Source organism: Eptatretus burgeri, chromosome 1, assembly GCF_056783735.1.
Source record: "Eptatretus burgeri isolate ZD-2024b chromosome 1, Ebu_testis_v1, whole genome shotgun sequence".
Lineage (NCBI taxonomy): Eukaryota > Metazoa > Chordata > Myxini > Myxiniformes > Myxinidae > Eptatretus > Eptatretus burgeri.
This window is the reverse complement of record NC_140961.1, coordinates 46,707,685-46,726,097: the sequence shown is the minus strand read 5'-3', so window position 1 is coordinate 46,726,097 and position 18,413 is coordinate 46,707,685. Positions and strand designations below refer to the sequence as shown.

Here is an 18,413-nt window from a genome sequence, read left to right as displayed (position 1 = left end):
TTTTCATCGAAACTTCCTGAAACTTGGCACATAAATGTAAAAATACTCTGCGCAGACAGTAACCATCTCCGATTTTGAAAATTCCTCCTAGAAAAAAAATTATGACGTCAAAATATCTCCACTAATGGGAATCGCCTAAAAAATTATCTCTGAAACTAGGCAGGCTTTTTGAATTCTGTTTGCGGGAATCGAACAGGGCATTAGCAGAGATGAATTACCGCACATATGATACATCACTATCACGTCGTATCAATTTTTATGACGTCATTCCTATTTCTTGACATTTTTTGTTTCACAACCCAGAGTTTTCATCGGATCTTCGTGAAACTTGCCATGTATATGCAGAAAGCCCACGCGCAGGCAGTAACCATCTCCGATTTTGGAAATTCTTCTTAGAAAAAAAGTTAACGTCATAACATCGCCACGAATGGAAATCGCCTATACCATTATCTCAAACTAGTTTGTTTCACAGCCTACAGTTTTCATCGAAACGTCCTGAAACTTGGCATATACTCTGTATGTAAAATTTGAAAATTCCTCCTCGAAAAAAAGTTATGACGTTAAAATATCGTCGCTAATGGAAATCGCCTATCCCATTATCTACGAAAGGCAAGCTGTTTGGATTTTGTTTGCGGGAATCAAGCCGGGCATTAGCACAGATAATTTATCGTAAACCTGATACATCACAATGACATCATATTCGTTTTTATGACGTCATCATGAAGAGGACGAGGATCTTAGCTCATTCGAGCTTGTTGAAATACAATGCTTTCCAGTACTATATCGTTTTCGGCCCTATCTCTCAATGGTGAAGAATCACTTTCAAAATTAAATAATAATAATCGGATCTTCACCAAAAATGAATCTGTTCTTCCTTGTCACACACCCAACCTGTCCAGCAAGTTTTATCTGAATCCGTCCACCACTTTTTGAGATATCGTGCAATGTATCGGTCTAGCCCTATCTCTCAAAAGTGAAGAATCACTTAAAAATGTCTCGTAGTCTGATCCGGATCCGGATCTTCATCAATATCTAATCAGTTCGTCCTCGTCACACACCCAACCTGTCCACAAAATTTCATCCGAATCCGTCCACAACTCTTTGTGATATCCTGGACACAAACAGACAGAAAGGGGGTGAAAACATAACCTCCTTCACCTTCGGTGCCAGAGGTAAAAAGGATCTTTAATAAACATGTAGTTGTTTTTCAGGCACTGGCCTTGAGTACGACACACTGACGTCCGAGTTGTCGAGCCTGGGTTTGTTGCGGGCTGGGGGTCGGGTGAGAAGACCACCGGGGGGGGGGGGGAAGCTATCTCGGGTTCCCACCAGACTCCCCGGGATTGCAGGCCGTCGCACATGGACAATTTTGTGTGGCGGACGGTCACTAACCGACCATAAACATCAATAACTCAATCACGTGACTTAGGGTCCTTCGTCTAGTTTATCCAGTTACCTAAAAATAACCACGTGATCCAATTACCGGGGGACACGCCCTCGGTACTCCTTGTCCGAACCGGATCGGACCTTACCGGATCAGATACAGACGAGCGACACTCCCAAGGACGTACCGGCTAAAAGGAACGGATCGTTGGGAATAAAGTCCCGGCTCGGTCAGGATATCGACCATGCTGGATCAATGACAGAAAAGACAAAAAAAAAAAAAAAACGAGCTGGGAACATTTCTGCATAAACCATTTATTACAGGCAGGAGAGGAAAAAAAATGTGGCACAATTAATAGCTCTTATTGTTGTGTGTAAGCAGGGATGTGAAGAAAGGTGGAACAATAATCAAGGAACTTACAAAAGCAGACACAGAGCAGAGTTATCCCGATATAATTCTTGTACCATCTTAACTTTTAAGCGAGGATAGGCGCCATCACACACACACAAACACACACACACACACACACACACACACACACACACACACACACACACACACACACACACACGGAGTTAATGAAGAGAAAAATAGGAGAGGAGATGAGACTAATGGTCTCTCAATTCGTTGCACGATTGCCCGACCGCGCCACCAATACGTTTTGGGGAGAGGTGCTCCGCTGGGTGATACCTCCCTTACAGCCGGCGAGTCTTCTCCGGCTTCGTGGCACTTTGAGCAGCTAAATGTCGATCCAGAGAATGGCACGCCCAATAGGCGTGAAGGAAGGGCTTTGGGCGGAGTCAGAAGGCAGAGGGCGGATGGGGGGGTGGAGTCAGCGGCAGTGCGCGGTGAAGAAGGCGGAGTCAGAAGGCAGAGGGCGGATGGGGGGGTGGAGTCAGCGGCAGTGCGCGGTGAAGAAGGCGGAGTCAGAAGGCAGAGGGCGGATGGGGGGGTGGAGTCAGCGGCAGTGCGCGGTGAAGAAGGCGGAGTCAGAAGGCAGAGGGCGGAGCAATGGGCGGAGGGCGGATGGGTAGAGTCAGCGGCAGTGGGCGGAGAAGAAGGCGGAGTCAGAAGGCAGAGGGCGGAGCAATGGGTGGAGTCAGCGGCAGTGGGCGGAGTCAGAAGGTGAATGGGTGGGTTGTCAATCCCAGATACCAAGACGAGCAGGACCAGCTGACAGGAATGACACACTCCACCACCCCGTGACTCGTCCTTTTATAGATCCCGTGGTGCGGGCGGGGGTGACGACCCAAAGCGATGTGTCGTCATCAGAATCGGGCGCTCTGATTGAGCCCCGGCAGGCACACGGGCTGGCCGCCATGACCGGAAGCGGCTCCACTTTTCTTCCGACCAGAAGGTTCCAAGCTGCGGAATCATGTCGCTCTGAACACCGTGACACGAATCGCCCTCCACCGAACTCCCAGGCCGCCCGTCAGCGCCGGATTAATGCGCTGCCTATGCGTAAACCACGTGGTCCGAGCCGTGCAGCCTCGCCGGGCGAGGAGAGGCGAGAGGACGTTCGCCGTCCACGGGAGACACCCTCGATCGTGGTGACCAGCGAAGACCGACGGTAAGATGCTGTGGTAACCCGTGCGCAGACCCGAACACGATGTGTGCCGCTCGTGCCGTGCTCCGTGTGCGATCATAAATTATCCCCGGGACTGCAAGTGGATCCGCCGCCATTAAGCACGTGGCCATTTATCAAAGGTGGCGTCGTGTGCCCGGAGCCAGCCCTGAGGTGGCGTCGTGTGCCCGGAGCCAGCCCTGAGGTGGCGTCGTGTGCCCGGAGCCAGCCCTGAGGTGGCGTCGTGTGCCCGGAGCCAGCCCTGAGGTGGCGTCGTGTGCCCGGAGCCAGCCCTGAGGTGGCGTCGTGTGCCCGGAGCCAGCCCTGAGGTGGCGTCGTGTGCCCGGAGCCAGCCCTGAGGTGGCGTCGTGTGCCCGGAGCCAGCCCTGAGGTGGCGTCGTGTGCCCGGAGCCAGCCCTGAGGTGGCGTCGTGTGCCCGGAGCCAGCCCTGAGGTGGTGTCGTGTGCCCGGAGTCAGCTCTGACCTGTGTCAAGGAATTGAGGGAAAGGATTGGATGTAATTAGTAGATGGAGGTTCGGTTTGAAGAAGAGTGCGCCGCATGCGCACTGTAATTTGTTAGCACTTGGTGTGCTGCTCCGTCTATTTCCTCGGCACGGCAATGCTGCAGCCATGAGGTTGGTTATCCTTTTTCTGCGGTCACGTGGTTGTGTTGGTTTCTCTTTTCGTCACCTGAGCAGTGGGTGGGGGGGGCATCGCTGTGGGGCATGCGCGCTCCGTGCAGCGTGATATGAGCGGTTGGTATTTTATTCCTATTCCTTCTGCAAGGCCGAGGACGTATTCTCATGGGAAGGGACGAAGGGTGCGGCCGTGGGTTTTACAAATAGGTGTCCGAGCGTAATGCCTGCTGGCTCACGCGAGGACCCATGCTCCACAGTACTGGCGTGCGGTTGCGTTGTTTTTTTTTTTTTTTACACCGATGGGTGTCCAAGCGTATCGCCTGCTGGCTCACGCGAGGACCCCTTGCTTGGATTTACCTCAGGAATAGAGAAAAACAAAGAGTAGGGATGAAGTTCAGAGGTTTAATCAGACCTAACTATGAGATGTACACAACGCACTGTCCCGTTTGACCCACTAGACAAGAAGGAAGGGACTATGAACGTATATTAATGGAATAACTGACTGGGGCCCACTGCATGTTGGCTTCCGTTGGTGTTGGAGGGATGCGGTTTTCAGAACCGCAACAATATAAACGGTCATCTTGGTGTTTCACACGCAGGGTGATTCATCGGTGTGTGCCGTCCCTCAGATGGACGTTAAACTGGGTGTCCCGTCTGACCACATTATTGGGTGGCGTTAAAGATTCCCATGGTGTCCTTCGCAAAGAGTAGGTGAGCAATAAGCCTAATGTTGACTTAGCGGTTTAGGGTCTCGAGTTTGGGATGTTTGGGTCCTAAGTTTGAGCCCCTATTCCATTGAATTAACACCAGGTAGGGTTGACTCAGCCTGTCATCGTTCTGAAGTCGGTGAAATGAGTACCAGTGTACTGGTATAGGGGCACAGCATCAGCAGCACAGCTTTGGCACATCAGTGGTGCCCTCAGCCAATGATGCTACCTGCAGCCTTGTGCTGCACACAAAGGAGGAGGATGAGGAGGAGTAGGTGAGCTCTCAATGGGCACCCTGAACAAATTCCAAATTCCAAATTCCTGCCCGAACTAGTGTTGGGAAGGCAATGGCAAACCACCCAGTATAACCCTTGTCAATAAACTTGGCAGGCTTCAGCAGTACCGATGCTCTGTGACAGAGTATGGTACATCAGAATCAGAAGAATTGTTGCTGGTGTGTTTACTGTTGTTTGTGTGTTCCATCAGTATACTTTTACTAGCTGAAACCCCGTCACAGACGGATTCCGTTCATTTAACCACCCTCACCAGCTCACACACACTCGAGGGACATGGACTGGACAGGGTGTGCTTGTCCCCGCCTTCTCATCCCCCACCCCTGCCCCCATTCCCCCCTGCCCCCATTCAATTTGCTTACCCCTGCCCAAAAATGTAATTACCCTGGCCCCGCCTCTTCACTCCCCGCCCCCCATCTCTTGATTCCCCACCCCACTTGCCCCCGGGCCCCCACCCCTGTCCACCCCCGCACACTCAACTCCGCCGAATTCAACCCAGCCCCCGCCCCATTTTCCCTTGCCTCCCGCTTTCAATTTGCTTACCTCCGCCCCAAAATTTGCTTACCTTGCCCCCCGTCTCTTCCCCCCCCGCCCCCCGTCTCTTCATCCCCCGCCCCCCGTCTCTTCATCCCCCGCCCCCGTCTCTTCACTCCTCGCCCCCATCTCAATGAAAAGTGTTTATTCTGCTTCAGCGTTGAAAGTTGACTATTGCCACGATGTGCGATGCACTCTTATAGGTATGAAGTTTCTTTCAGTTCAGGTCACAGTACCGAGAAAAACGTGACGCGACTGCAAGGAGGAGCACAAAATTGGTCCTTCAGTATTAATATATAGAAGATAGAAGATACAGTAGACGCCGCTTTATAAATCAATGGTTATAAAATCCAGCCACTGATTGTGACCAAAATGAGTTGGAACGGAATTTTACATCGAGAAATCTGCCGTTTAATAAATCCACCTGCTTGGCACGTGCGCAGTCTCAACCTAAGCTTGATGTAGTATGCGCTGCCACAGAGTGAAAAAAAAAAAAAAAAACCAACAACAGCAACTGGTGACTGACTTCGAATCCCGCTGCCGCTCGAATCCCTCCGACCCCGAATCCCAATAGCCAAGGGAAGAAAGCGACGATGAACCCGAGCCGATGCGGACGGCACTCGCCAAATTGGACAGGGGGCTGCAGCTCTCAGGTTTTGCCCATCCCGATTTCCGCCACGTGACTGATTCAATCAAGGAACATTTGCGCAAAACCTTCCTTCCCAAGCAAGCGACCTTGGAGAGATTCTTTTGAACAATCCCCTTGCCACCGTTTGATAAATCGATGTTTTTGTAGCATAAAGCAGGGTTTAACGACATTCGCTTTTTGTCTTATCTATCCAGTAGGTGGCTGAAAATAGGTTCTCCGCTTAATAAATCCAGCCAGTTAATAAATCCAAACGGCGTGGTCCCATGGTGGATTTATAAAGCGGTGTCTACTGTACAATGTTTCTTGTTGCATTTTTTGTGTCCAATTCACATTCTGAGGTAGTCACCATGTGCAGAAGAGGATTTTACATTGCAGACGCTATTTTCGAGGAGTGGAATTATATTAGTAATTACACCTCTCAGCAGTAACGTTCTGACGACGGACGTAATGGCGTCAGCGAATAACCGATGATGTCATGACGTCCTGACGCCTCTCAGCGGTGACGTCACACGTCGCCATGTAAACGAACGTAAAACGAAAAGTGTTTATTCTGCTTCAGAGTTGAAGTTTGACAATTGCCACGATGTGCGATGCACTCTTACAGGTACCATGTTTCTTTCAGTCCAGGTCACAGTACCGAGAAAAACGTGACGCGACCGCTCGGAGGAGCACAAAATTGGTCCTTCAGTATTAATATATAGATGTTGTTGTGGAAATGCCTTTTCGGCAGTTAACTTTGCATGGTATAGTGATAGTTATATCCCTTATTGCATGAATTGGCATTAGCTTGAGGTTATTTAATGTTGGCTAGAGATGTGCGTCGTCGTATGTGTGGAAAGCTGTCGTGTTCCTTCCCTAATGGGTCAACAACCACTTTTCCTTGAAACCTTTTTCACGTTTTATTCCTTCTTAGCTGCGTCCTGTGGAAGCTCAGTCAATTATATTTTCAGTCCTGTCAATATCTCTGGTCTATTTACTGAGGCGTGAATGGGCCCATCGAGGTTTAAACAGATAAGGATTTGTGTTTGTTCGTTCACTGGAGAGAGGCACAGCACGTATGGGTTTTAGGGATTAAATAATTGTATTGCTTCTTTTGTAGTCCCATCCTTTTTGTTAATACACATTATCTATATATTAATACTGAAGGACCAATTTTGTGCTCCTCCTAGCGTCATGTTTTTCTCAGTACTGTGACCTGGACTGAAAGAAACTTCATACCTGTAAGAGTGCATCGCACATAGTGGCGATAGTCAATCTTCAACTCTGAAGCAGAATAAACACTTCGTTTTACATTCGTTTGCATGGCGACGTGTGACGTGTCCGCTAAGAGGCGTAAGGACGTCATGACATCATCGGTCATTCGGTGACGTCATTACGTTTGTCGTCGACAGACCGTCACCGCTGAGAGGTGTAATTCCACTCCTCGAAAATAGCGTCTGCAATGTAAAACCCTCTTCTGCACATGGTGATTACCTCAGAATGTGAATTTGACACAAAAAAGTAACAAGAAATATTGTATCTTCTATCTATATATTAATACTGAAGGACCAATTTTGTGCTCCGTCTGTGACGGGGTTTCGGCGAGTTTGTATTGTTATGGGTTTGCCGGCTGGCTCACGAGTGGTCTCTCAGACCCGCTTCCTGACATTTGACCCTGAAGCCCACGAGCCACAGATAACACCGCGGAACCACAGGTTGCTAAGTAACCATGGACTCTGTCTGAAGTGACTAAATTTGGAAGGGTCTTCACGCCCAAATTTTGCGTTACCTTCCCTGTGATTTTGTTATCCCAGATAAGGAACCCTGCTCTCGACGCCCCATCTTTATCTATTAATTAAGTATGGCCGAGCGGAACCGTAAGCGGGACGTCAGCTCGTCTATCGTAGCGAATCGGTGGGGTACAACCTCCTGTCTACTTATTACACACGATGTCTAACCAATGAAGGAAACAGGACGATCGAGCAGGTTTGGAAAGTTTATAATGATTTAACAAAAGCACATATTTACAAACAAGTATTCACAAAGAGTGTCTTATCCCCCTTGCACATAAAGAACCCTTTACACATTTGGCCTTACCACTAAAACACAATATAGGCACACCTCATTCAACTGCGAAATTAGACACAAGCAAGGTGGATAGAGAGGAAGAGGAAGAAGAAGAAGTCGGGGCATATTGTCGACCCCTTTATCAACCACATGTGAGCCGGCAGGCCCACGTTGGTCCCAATATGAAGGGAAGGGCAGGAAGAGGGGAAAGAGGACAGTGTGGTGCAGCGTATCAGGAGAAATGCAGGTGTTTGCAATGTGTACACGAGGGGAAACTGAGGGTGCGTATGGGTCAAGGGGTAATTGTTGAAACTCTTTGTGCCCTGCTGGGTCAAGAAGCAACCGTTGAGCTCTTTTATGCATCTAGAGTAAACAAATTAGAAATAGCGAGAGAAGAGAAAGATCGTTGAAGAAGGAGCTGGGCTAGAAATTCGGTAGCCAAAATGCGGCTGAAGTATCAGGATGATAGCACATACCTTTGGATGGCTTGCAGAGAATAGGAAGCCACTCGGTCTTTGTTGGCTTGAGTGTTCCAAACCCTGTTCTCGTCGTGGCGTTTAACTGAACGTTGATGGCCTTTGTATGGGCACTCACCGACTAGACTGTTGCATAATACTCTGCCGTCGAGTATACGAGGGCGAGAGCTGCCTTGCGTAAGGTGCTAGCGCTGGTGCCCCATGATGTTCCGGCCAGTTTCCCGATGAAGTTTACCCGTGCCCTGACCTTCTCCTGACATCTTTGCAGGTGTTCTTTGTAGGTCAGGATCTGGTCAAATGTAGCTCCAAGGTATTTGGGATAATGGACATTTTGAACTTTCATACTGCAGAATGTCACATCTACCTCTGCATTTGCATTTGCTGTACAATTATCAAGATGGTGGAGGCAGACGGCTGTTTTGTTGGGGTTTGGACGGAGCTTCCATTTGAGTGAGTACTCCAATATGTCCAGATCTCGGGTGAGTTGGTTCCCGACAGATTTTAGGTCGGGGCCTTGCACTATGAGTGTGATGTCCTCAGCATAGGCGAGTTTGAAGGAGGTCGTCATTGGCAGGTCGCTAACGTAGAGGTTAAAGAAGGCGGGGGCTAGAACAGATCCATGATGGAAGCTGTAGTATAGTGTTTGAACATGGCTGGTATTGCCGTTGAGGTTAACATGGATCTTTCAGTCCCCAAGGAATACTGACTGTAGTCTGATTGTCTTCTGACAATGGAAGACTTTCGAGACCTTAAGAAGGAGCCCTCGATGCCAGACTGTCATTGGCCAATGACAGGTCTACCAAGGCAGTTGCCAGAATTTGTTTTCTCTGGAAGCCAGCCTTGATGATGGTAGAGAGGGCAAGAACCTGATCACAGGTACTGCGGCTGGGCCTAAAGCCCCCCTGCTCATCAGGTAGGAAGGCCTCCAGGGTGGGGGTTAAATGGGATAGTAGGGCACGATCCATCAGCTTTCCCATCACTGATAGTGGGGCTATAGTGTGGTAGTTGTAGGGCACAATCCATCAGCTTTCCCGTCACTGATAGTGGGGGCTATAGGGCGGTAGTTGCAGGGCAAGTCTGCTAGCTTACCAGTTTTTAGGATGACAATAACATTAGCCTTCTTCCAGGCTGCAGGAATTTTCCCTGTTTCATAGACGGCAGTAAAATGGGTCGCCAACCAGATACGACCCTTTCTCTGAGGTTTTTAAGAAATTCAGGGAAAATTCTGTCGGCCGCTGCAGCTTTGCCATTTTTGGTTGCCGGCATTGTGGCATCAATGTATTTCTTTCTATATGGGGCCAACAGGTGGCTGTTCAGTGGGCTTTGGTGGAGGTTTCGGAGGAAATCCTCCTGCCTTTTTACCTCCTGCCTTAGCAATTTGGAGGTCAGTGCCTTTGAGGTCTGGAGGAGGTTAGACACAATGGAATCGGGGGAAACTCTTGGGATGGCAGCAATAGTGTTTTCTGCGGCACCCAGTTTCCCCAGCAATGCCCATGCCTTGCGGCTGCTGTAGGTGATGTCTTTTGACTCTGCCATCTCCTTCTTGAGCTTCAGACGTTCAGTGTTGAGAGCCTCAATTAGTGCCTGCATGACATCTGGGTTCCCAGTTTTGTTGTGCTCCTCTTGGAGCCTTTCAGTCTCTGTTATCCAGAAAGGTGTGTAGGTCTTGCGGAAGCTGCACGGTATCGTATCAGTGGCAGCAGATAAAAGGAGGTGCACAATTTTGCAATTTTTTTTTTTGTTTTTGTACTCTATTTTGAGGCTCATGTAAGATCCAAGGATTCAGCTGCTTTGGTGAAAGCGGTCCAATCCGCTTTCTGGAAGTTCCAGTGTGGTTTTGGCTTGGAGTGCACCAGCTGGATCTCGATACCAATGTGGACTACAGTGGGGCGATATTGGCCTTTTGGGAAGGGAGCGAGAACTCTTTTCGATGCCATCATTGGTAGCCCTCTTTGAGATCATCATTTTTCAGGAAGTCAAGGTTAGGACTTCCTCCGGTCTGCCGCCGTCCCGAGTGGAAGGTCTTCGGCCACTTTGGGTCAAACAGCAAGTTGAGGTTAGCTGTTCTCCGGCCACGTCATTTTCCCTGTATCCCCATTCAGTGTGATTATTAAAATCCCTGATGTAAACTGCAGGGTGGTTGTATTTATTAGGTTACGGCAGGTGATGACCATGTTTGTGTGGGTGGCTTGTACACATTTGCAACAGTGACACCGCTTACCTTTACTGTTGCATATCGCGAATTTTTGTCTACTGTTTTGATGTTTCAAAGACCATGTTTAATGTCGGTGGTGAGGCCATGTTTTCCCTCATTAATGGAGGCCATCAGGTTGAAGCCTGCAATCTTTTTCTTTGGAGCTTTTTTTGTCATCCTCACAATGAGTTTCCTGGAGTATGACTACGTCGATGTTGTAGTCCTTCAGGATATTGGCGAGGATCTCACACTTAGGAAATGTCAGCCCCCAACATTGAGTTGGAGGATGTGGAGGGAGGGATCCACTGGCCTTGTGGTCCATGACTTTAGTCCCTGAAAAGGGCTTTTTTTAGCGCTACGCAACTTTGGTCCCCATTGCTGGGGTTTGTTCTGAGTGTGTCAGTGGTATTGGCCAGTTGGCATTAGTGCTGATATCTTCAGAGTATAACGTTGGATATCATTCAACAGGAGCACTGCGTGTAGGTTGTCATCTCGACCCATAACTGAGGTCATACTGCTTACTCCAGTGGGTGAAGAGTAAATTCCTTCATTGTGTTCTATTGATTGTGAATTTCATATTCTCGTGTTATTTTCCACTGTCACTATCCGTTTGCCATTGTCTGGTCCATGAATTTAGTGACTGTATATGATGTACTATGTCATCAGTTTATTTCATTTTTTGACAAATATTCAATAACAATTTGATAATGTTTCGAGCCAAGGTGGCTACCCTGGTTCAAGTGTTCACGTAATTCTCTTTGCTAAATCAATTTCTGTAGTGGTTTATATAAAAACGAGGTGAGTGTGATGTCACCAAGTTTGAATGTAAAATGTATATTATGCTCTGCCCTTGTCTTGCCTCATGCATATTTCTGTTCCTTCCATGTGTTGCGTCATCTCCACTGGCCATGTGAGTTCGTTTGGCAGGAGAGCGATTCGTCATCCCTTCCAAGAGAGGGCGATTCGTCCGTTTGGCAGAACATGTGACCGTTGGTGGAAAAGGCACGGTTTTTACCGTCGCATTTGGAGTGTTTTAAAGTAAAGAAAAAGTGATTTAAACTGTCTGGAACACTCTTCATTAAAAGAATCGGGACACGTAGGCCGTTTTCTAGATACTTGTATTAACAGGAAATTATACGAACCCAACACCCCTTTCCCTTTCCCTTTCCCTTTCCCTTTCCCTCCTCGTGAATTTCCATGAGTCCCATTTGCATTTCGGAACACAACTGTTATGGTTAACCGTTTTGAAATTGCTACTCTTTTGTCTACATCACAGCTTCCCAAACCGAGGCTTGCGACCCGAAGTTGAACCCCCCCCTCAAAATCTCGCTTTTTGAGGGGTGGGGGGGTTTCACGTCAAAACCGTAGTGTTTTCCCTGACAAATCGTAGGTACCGGTACCATTTGGGTCACGAGACGAATGTGATTTCAAATTTTGAGTCGTTGACAAAAAGTTTGGGAACCACTGGTTTAAATGGTGTAAACTATGTTTAAAAGACTATTTGAATGGCAGATTTCACGCTCGCAACAGCAGGTTAAAAAATGCCCGGCGAGCAGAACCACATCAGTGAAAACACACACAGCTTGAAATTGCCTGTGATTTGGGCAATGGAACGATATGAAACTCTGGTCATGCTCCTGAATTTGCGTCAAGGTCACCTTGGGGTGGTTTGCCATTGCCTTACCTACGAGGGAGGGATTTAAAGCCTGCAGTGCAGAAAAACCGTGTCCTGCACGGTGAGCCATGAACTTAACCAAACATTGATTCAATCATTGGAGGCATGAACTTCATTATCTTGCCAAAACGAAGTTTTTTGCAAGATCTGTTACTTGGTAAGTTTTTTTTTTTTATATTTTTTTTATTTTATTTTATTTTTGTCTGTAATCATTGGATTTTTCACCTTTATATCATTCTGTAGAGCACAATTCTCATCGGAAACTCTTGTGGGTACACATATCGTAGTATTATTACAATACCCTTCAGCACACATAAAGGTCAAGGTCACTTTGCAGTAAATCATGGAGGTCGATGAAACCCTTATTTTTTGAGTAATTTAAATCGAATCATCTCCAAACTTTATGGGAATGTAGTATATGGTCTGCCGCTCAGCTGATTAGTTTTTGGTGGCGATTGGCCTTGGCCTTCATGGTTAGCGCCTAAAGTCAAACATATTTGACCCCAAGGTCAAATTTTCAAGTTTTAGGAACCATATCATGTAGTACCTCAAATTGAACAACTCAATGAGTGCTTTCGAGATATGTCAAGCTTGAGACATTATGACGTCATTTGGTGACGTTGTGAGGCAAACGCATATTTTTCATGGTTACTCTGAAGAACAATTCTCATCGGAATCTCTCGTAGGCAGATATTCCTCAAGGAGTCGTTCCTGGTGGATAGCAGCTCTGTTCACCTCAGTGTGACCTTAAAGAAGTCACACGTGGTCACCTTTTGGCAAGATACGGGTCATCCTGCAGGTGACATTGGTTTTTTATTTTTTAGTGGTGTAAGGCTCGCTTGCACATAAATCACGTGCAGGACAAGGACAGTAGACATCAGTATATTGGCATTAGCAGACAATGGGGACAAACAAATAGTGTGCATCATGGAATTGAATTAGAGCATGGATTCCCTGCTTCACTAGTCGATTGTGGTCAGAGGGGGACACGAACAAGCCAACCTGGTTAAAACGACCATACACGGCTGTTTCCCAGAATTGAAGTGACTTGGTGGTTTGAATCGTGGTTGTGTGGATATGATATGATGTGTGGATATGAGCCGAGAATAATGTTATTTTAGACATTAAGAGAAGGAGTAGGCAAATGACTGAATTGTATTTGGTAGTGCAAGTTTATCTGATTTTAATCCATCCAGAAACTCAACTGCGTAGTTCGGTTTTGGATACATTCCTTAAACCGCTCAACTTTCTCAAATCGAAATGTGTTCCTTGTGGGACATTGAGTCGAACAACCAAGCGCAGTCACTCACTATCAGCATGACATTTGTCGCTATCACTGGTTTCCGTCCGCAATGGCAGGTTCAAGTTGAATTTGTGACGCAGCTCCAAACGGAGCAACCGTGACGTGCGGGTAAATGGAAAAACAGTAAACCACACTCTCACGCACCACGTTTAGTGCGTCATTGCCGATATCCACGCCCACCTCTGGTGGCACCCATTAAACCACGCCCCATACCCCCATCCTTCTCTTCCGTTAAACCATGCCCCCCCCCAAAACCGACCTCCTCTTACGTTAAACAGCGCTAATCCCGACTTCCCTCTCATTGCTCTCAACGTAACCCCCTTCGAACATTCGGGCACTCTTCGATAATTCAAAATTACTCATTGACGTCAGAGTTTCACATCTCTCGAAACCCATCTCTCACAATGGGATCCAGACATCGTTCATGGTGTCGACTGTGTATGTGTTCATCTTTACGTTTTACGTCAGGGAGTTACCCGAACACAACACCTTTTCGCTCAAAACATCACCCCGAACTGGAGGGTTAAGTGTTATTTGTCTTGTGACAAACATTCACCACACTCGGTATGACGTAATGGTTAGAGCGTCGCTATGAATCTGAGAGGATAAACAACCATAGGTTGGTGATTATAGCGTCGGCTTTAATGGGCCTAATGGCCTTCTGCGTCGAAGTTCCTTGTGAGGGAAGTCGTATTTTTGTTTAGAATATCACGATAACTATTTTAATCATTTGTGAGTCATCCCATTGTCGTCATTTCCATTACTGTGTTGCTATTTCCCCCCACAGATCTCCCTACAGTACCCACACCACGCTAGCCCAGCACTGTTTTCGTGTTTTCTGTATATACACCCCCTCACATCCTCGCCCTCGCCTTCACGAGCTGTTTGTTCATCGGGTTCGCCACACGGTGATGGAGCAAAAGGCTCGTCAATGGTCCATGACCATGGTGACCCGAATGGTGGGTTCATTAAACACGTACGTGCCGTGAGGTCAGAAAGGTAATCTTGTTATACGTCACGAGCTGTAATAAAACTTGTTTTTATTGTTATTTTGTGTAATCACCATCTGCTCTTTTCCCCCGTTGAGTATTTCAAATTCCCAGGCATTCTCCCAGAGCGCTAGTTCATTGAGACTGTGGCTCATTGCATGTAAAACGAGACCTTTGTGAGACCAAGTGAGATGAGGGACAAATCAATGGGCCTCGTATATGATGATCGAATGCAGTCTTGGTGTTCTTGTAACCTGCTTCAGATTCTCCATGAAGTGTAATCATTGTAAGACTTCAACGAAAATCAATACCAGGCTGGAGGAAAGAAAGGTGGCAAGACAAAATTACGCTGCCAGGCAGGTAGCGAGGGTGGGAATGTTCCAGGCAGGTAGCGAGGGTGGGAATGTTCCAGGCAGGTAGCGAGGGTGGGAATGTTCCAGGCAGGTAGCGAGGGTGGGAATGTTCCAGGCAGGTAGCGAGGGTGGGAATGTTCCAGGCAGGTAGCGAGGGTGGGAATGTTCCAGGCAGGTAGCGAGGGTGGGAATGTTCCAGGCAGGTAGCGAGGGTGGGAATGTTCCAGGCAGGTAGCGAGGGTGGGAATGTTCCAGGCAGGTAGCGAGGGTGGGAATGTTCCAGGCAGGTAGCGAGGGTGGGAATGTTCCAGGCAGGTAGCGAGGGTGGGAATGTTCCAGGCAGGTAGCGAGGGTGGGAATGTTCCAGGCAGGTAGCGAGGGTGGGAATGTTCCAGGCAGGTAGCGAGGGTGGGAAGGTTCCAGGCAGGTAGCGAGGGTGGGAAGGTGCCTGGCAGGTAGCGAGGGTGGGAAGGTGCCTGGCAGGTAGCGAGGGTGGGAAGGTGCCTGGCAGGTAGCGAGGGTGGGAAGGTGCCTGGCAGGTAGCGAGGGTGGGAAGGTGCCTTGCAGGTAGCGAGGTTGGGAATGTGCCTTGCAGGTAGCGAGGGTGGGAATGTGCCTTGCAGGTAGCGAGGGTGGCAATGTGCCTTGCAGGTAGCGAGGGTGGCAATGTGCCTTGCAGGTAGCGAGGGTGGCAATGTGCCTTGCAGGTAGCGAGGGTGGCAATGTGCCTTGCAGGTAGCGAGGGTGGCAATGTGCCTTGCAGGTAGCGAGGGTGGGAAGGTTCCAGGCAGGTAGCGAGGGTGGGAAGGTTCCAGGCAGGTAGCGAGGGTGGGAAGGTTCCAGGCAGGTAGCGAGGGTGGGAAGGTGCCAGGCAGGTAGCGAGGGTGGGAAGGTGCCAGGCAGGTAGCGAGGGTGGGAAGGTGCCAGGCAGGTAGCGAGGGTGGGAAGGTGCCAGGCAGGTAGCGAGGGTGGGAAGGTGCCAGGCAGGTAGCGAGGGTGGGAAGGTGCCAGGCAGGTAGCGAGGGTGGGAAGGTGCCAGGCAGGTAGCGAGGGTGGGAAGGTGCCAGGCAGGTAGCGAGGTTGGGAAGGTGCCAGGCAGGTAGCGAGGTTGGGAAGGTGCCAGGCAGGTAGCGAGGTTGGGAAGGTGCCAGGCAGGTAGCGAGGTTGGGAAGGTGCCAGGCAGGTAGCGAGGTTGGGAAGGTGCCAGGCAGGTAGCGAGGTTGGGAAGGTGCCTGGCAGGTAGCGAGGTTGGGAAGGTGCCTGGCAGGTAGCGAGGTTGGGAAGGTGCCTGGCAGGTAGCGAGGTTGGGAAGGTGCCTGGCAGGTAGCGAGGTTGGGAAGGTGCCTGGCAGGTAGCGAGGGTGGCAATGTGCCTTGCAGGTAGCGAGGGTGGCAATGTGTCAGGCAGGTAAACAAGGTTATGAATTAAAGTGCCTGGCAGATAATAACACTGAGCATGAGCATGTTCCAGGCATATGGTGAGGTTGGAATTAACGTGTCTTATAGGTCGCAATGGTGGGTAATAACGTGCAATTAGGTAACAAGAATGGGAATGAACGTGCCTGGCAGATAGTGAGGGTGGTAATAACGTGCCGAGCAGGTATCAAGTTTTATAAATTGAAGTGCCAGGTGGGTAGCGATGGTGGGAACATGCCAGACAGGTAATGAGGGTGGGAAAGTGCCAGGCAGGTCGTGAGGGTGGGAATTAACATGCCTAGCAGGCAACAAGTTTTTGAATTGAAGTGCCTGGCAGGTAGTGAGGGTGAGAAAGTGCCAGGCACGTGTGATGGTGGGAACGTGGCAAGGTAGGTCGGGTCTCGAGGGTGAGAATTAACGTGGCTGGCAAATCGTAAAAGTCGAGGTAGCAATGATGGTGATAATGTGCCAGGCAGATAACAAGGTTATGAATTAAAGTGCCTGGCAGATAATAAAAGTGATGGTGGAAATGTTCCAGGCAGATCGCGAGGTGGGAATTAACATGAGGAGGGAGTATGTGGGTCTCGAGTCCCCATGCACGAGAAGTAGCTCCATTTTGCAATTTGATGCCATTTTGTTTCCATCGTGCGTGGTGCACCAAACCTGTGCCCGTTGTGTGGGAAACATGATGTGTCAGTTTTATAATCAAGATGTCTTTCTCTGCGCCCAAAATGAAGATTATATTTCTGCACTTAATTATTTATTTTCATTCTTACATGTCAGAATAAACACACAATCAGAGAGGATTGATTTAACCTTGAAACATATCGCAGAAACTGCGGGAAAATTAAGTGTAATATGTGAGTGAAGGTTTACACCGATGAGGGTCTAATTTGAGGTGTACAGAGTGAGTCGAAGAAACACTATGAAACACCAGAATGACAGTTTGTAACTGCATCAGGATTCAAACCCAGGCGAAACAGCTTCGAGGACCTGTATGCCATACCTCTTGGTCTAGAGCCTGAGGCCTTCCCGCCATCCAATTCGAGGCTAACCAGCCCATTGAGAAGATATGAACAGGGAAAGCTTTTATTTGCAATCAAATGGAACAGGAAAGAATACATTTAGAAAGAAGGAATAAAAAGAGGGCTGCATTAAAATAGAGATGTTATTTCTTTCCATGTATTCATTTATTTCAATTTAAGTACTGTCACTGAAAACACGCATGTGCATGTAATCCTTCATTCTTTTATATTCCCATTTAAATTCCTCTTCCTAGATTGTTTCCTTTTCTCCGCAGCTCGTTAACACGATTACCGTACTCTCTATTCTCATTTTCTACGTTTCTCCCACTCTTCTGAATCCTCCACTTCTTTCAATCAAAAATACTCTTTTGCCACATTAAGGTGAAACTGAAGGCAAACGGATCCTGAATTATTTTGGAATTGACCACGTCATGGACCATATGGCATGTTGTTAAGCAATGTTAACTACAATACTTCGATTAATTCGAATAAATAAACAAACAAACTGATTTTACGATAGTATGCTTATGCTGATGCGTTAGAAGAACACACAAGACGTGTTTACTCATTAGAAACTTTGCCTGGAAGTTCTTAATATGTCGTAAATATGATTACAACACCACACATCAATGTACACACACAGTACTGTACGTTAACTGGAGCAGAAACGACCCCGAAGTCTATTCCGTCTCAGACGACAAACTTTATTTCATATATATATATATATATATATATATATATATATATATATATATATATATATATATATATATATATATATATATATATATATATATATATATATATTGTTGTGGTTACCAAATTCGCAAACCACCATTCAGGTCCCTTAGGTGAGATATCTCGGTAAGTATATGTGTAGTTAGGCCCAAACCCGTTGTCTAGTGGGAATACATGTCATTTATGCGTGCTGCGACTCTTCAGGATAGCCGTTTTTCTTTTACTATCTTTATTTTGGACCAACCGCCATTGTTACCACCACCAACCACAACATCAACCACCCACCGCGGCGCCGCTTCACGTCACACCTCGCAACCGTCGCATCGCCACCGTTCTTGCGCCGCTTGTGGGTACCGGTGTTGGACTCGTGCAGGGCGCGCGCCGAACAGCGTGTACAAAACCACGGATTTTCAGCTCCAAAAACTGATCA

The 18,413-nt window shown here is 47.9% G+C and overlaps 1 protein-coding gene across 3 annotated transcripts in view; it reads left to right on the top strand.

Moving 5' to 3' along the window:
- Positions 1-2,503: 2,503 nt before the first annotated feature.
- LOC147034402 (uncharacterized) overlaps positions 2,504-18,413 on the top strand; it is a 75,828-nt gene continuing 59,918 nt past the window's right edge. The window contains exons 1-2 of one of the 3 annotated variants that reach the window (XM_085882397.1): positions 2,504-2,954; positions 14,251-14,422. In XM_085882397.1, the coding sequence (XP_085738523.1) occupies positions 2,704-2,954; positions 14,251-14,422 (423 nt within the window). In that variant the 5' untranslated portion in view covers positions 2,504-2,703. The remainder of the gene's footprint in view (positions 2,955-14,250; positions 14,423-18,413) is intronic. The other 2 variants (XM_085882388.1, XR_015058474.1) reach the window with 2 other exon arrangements.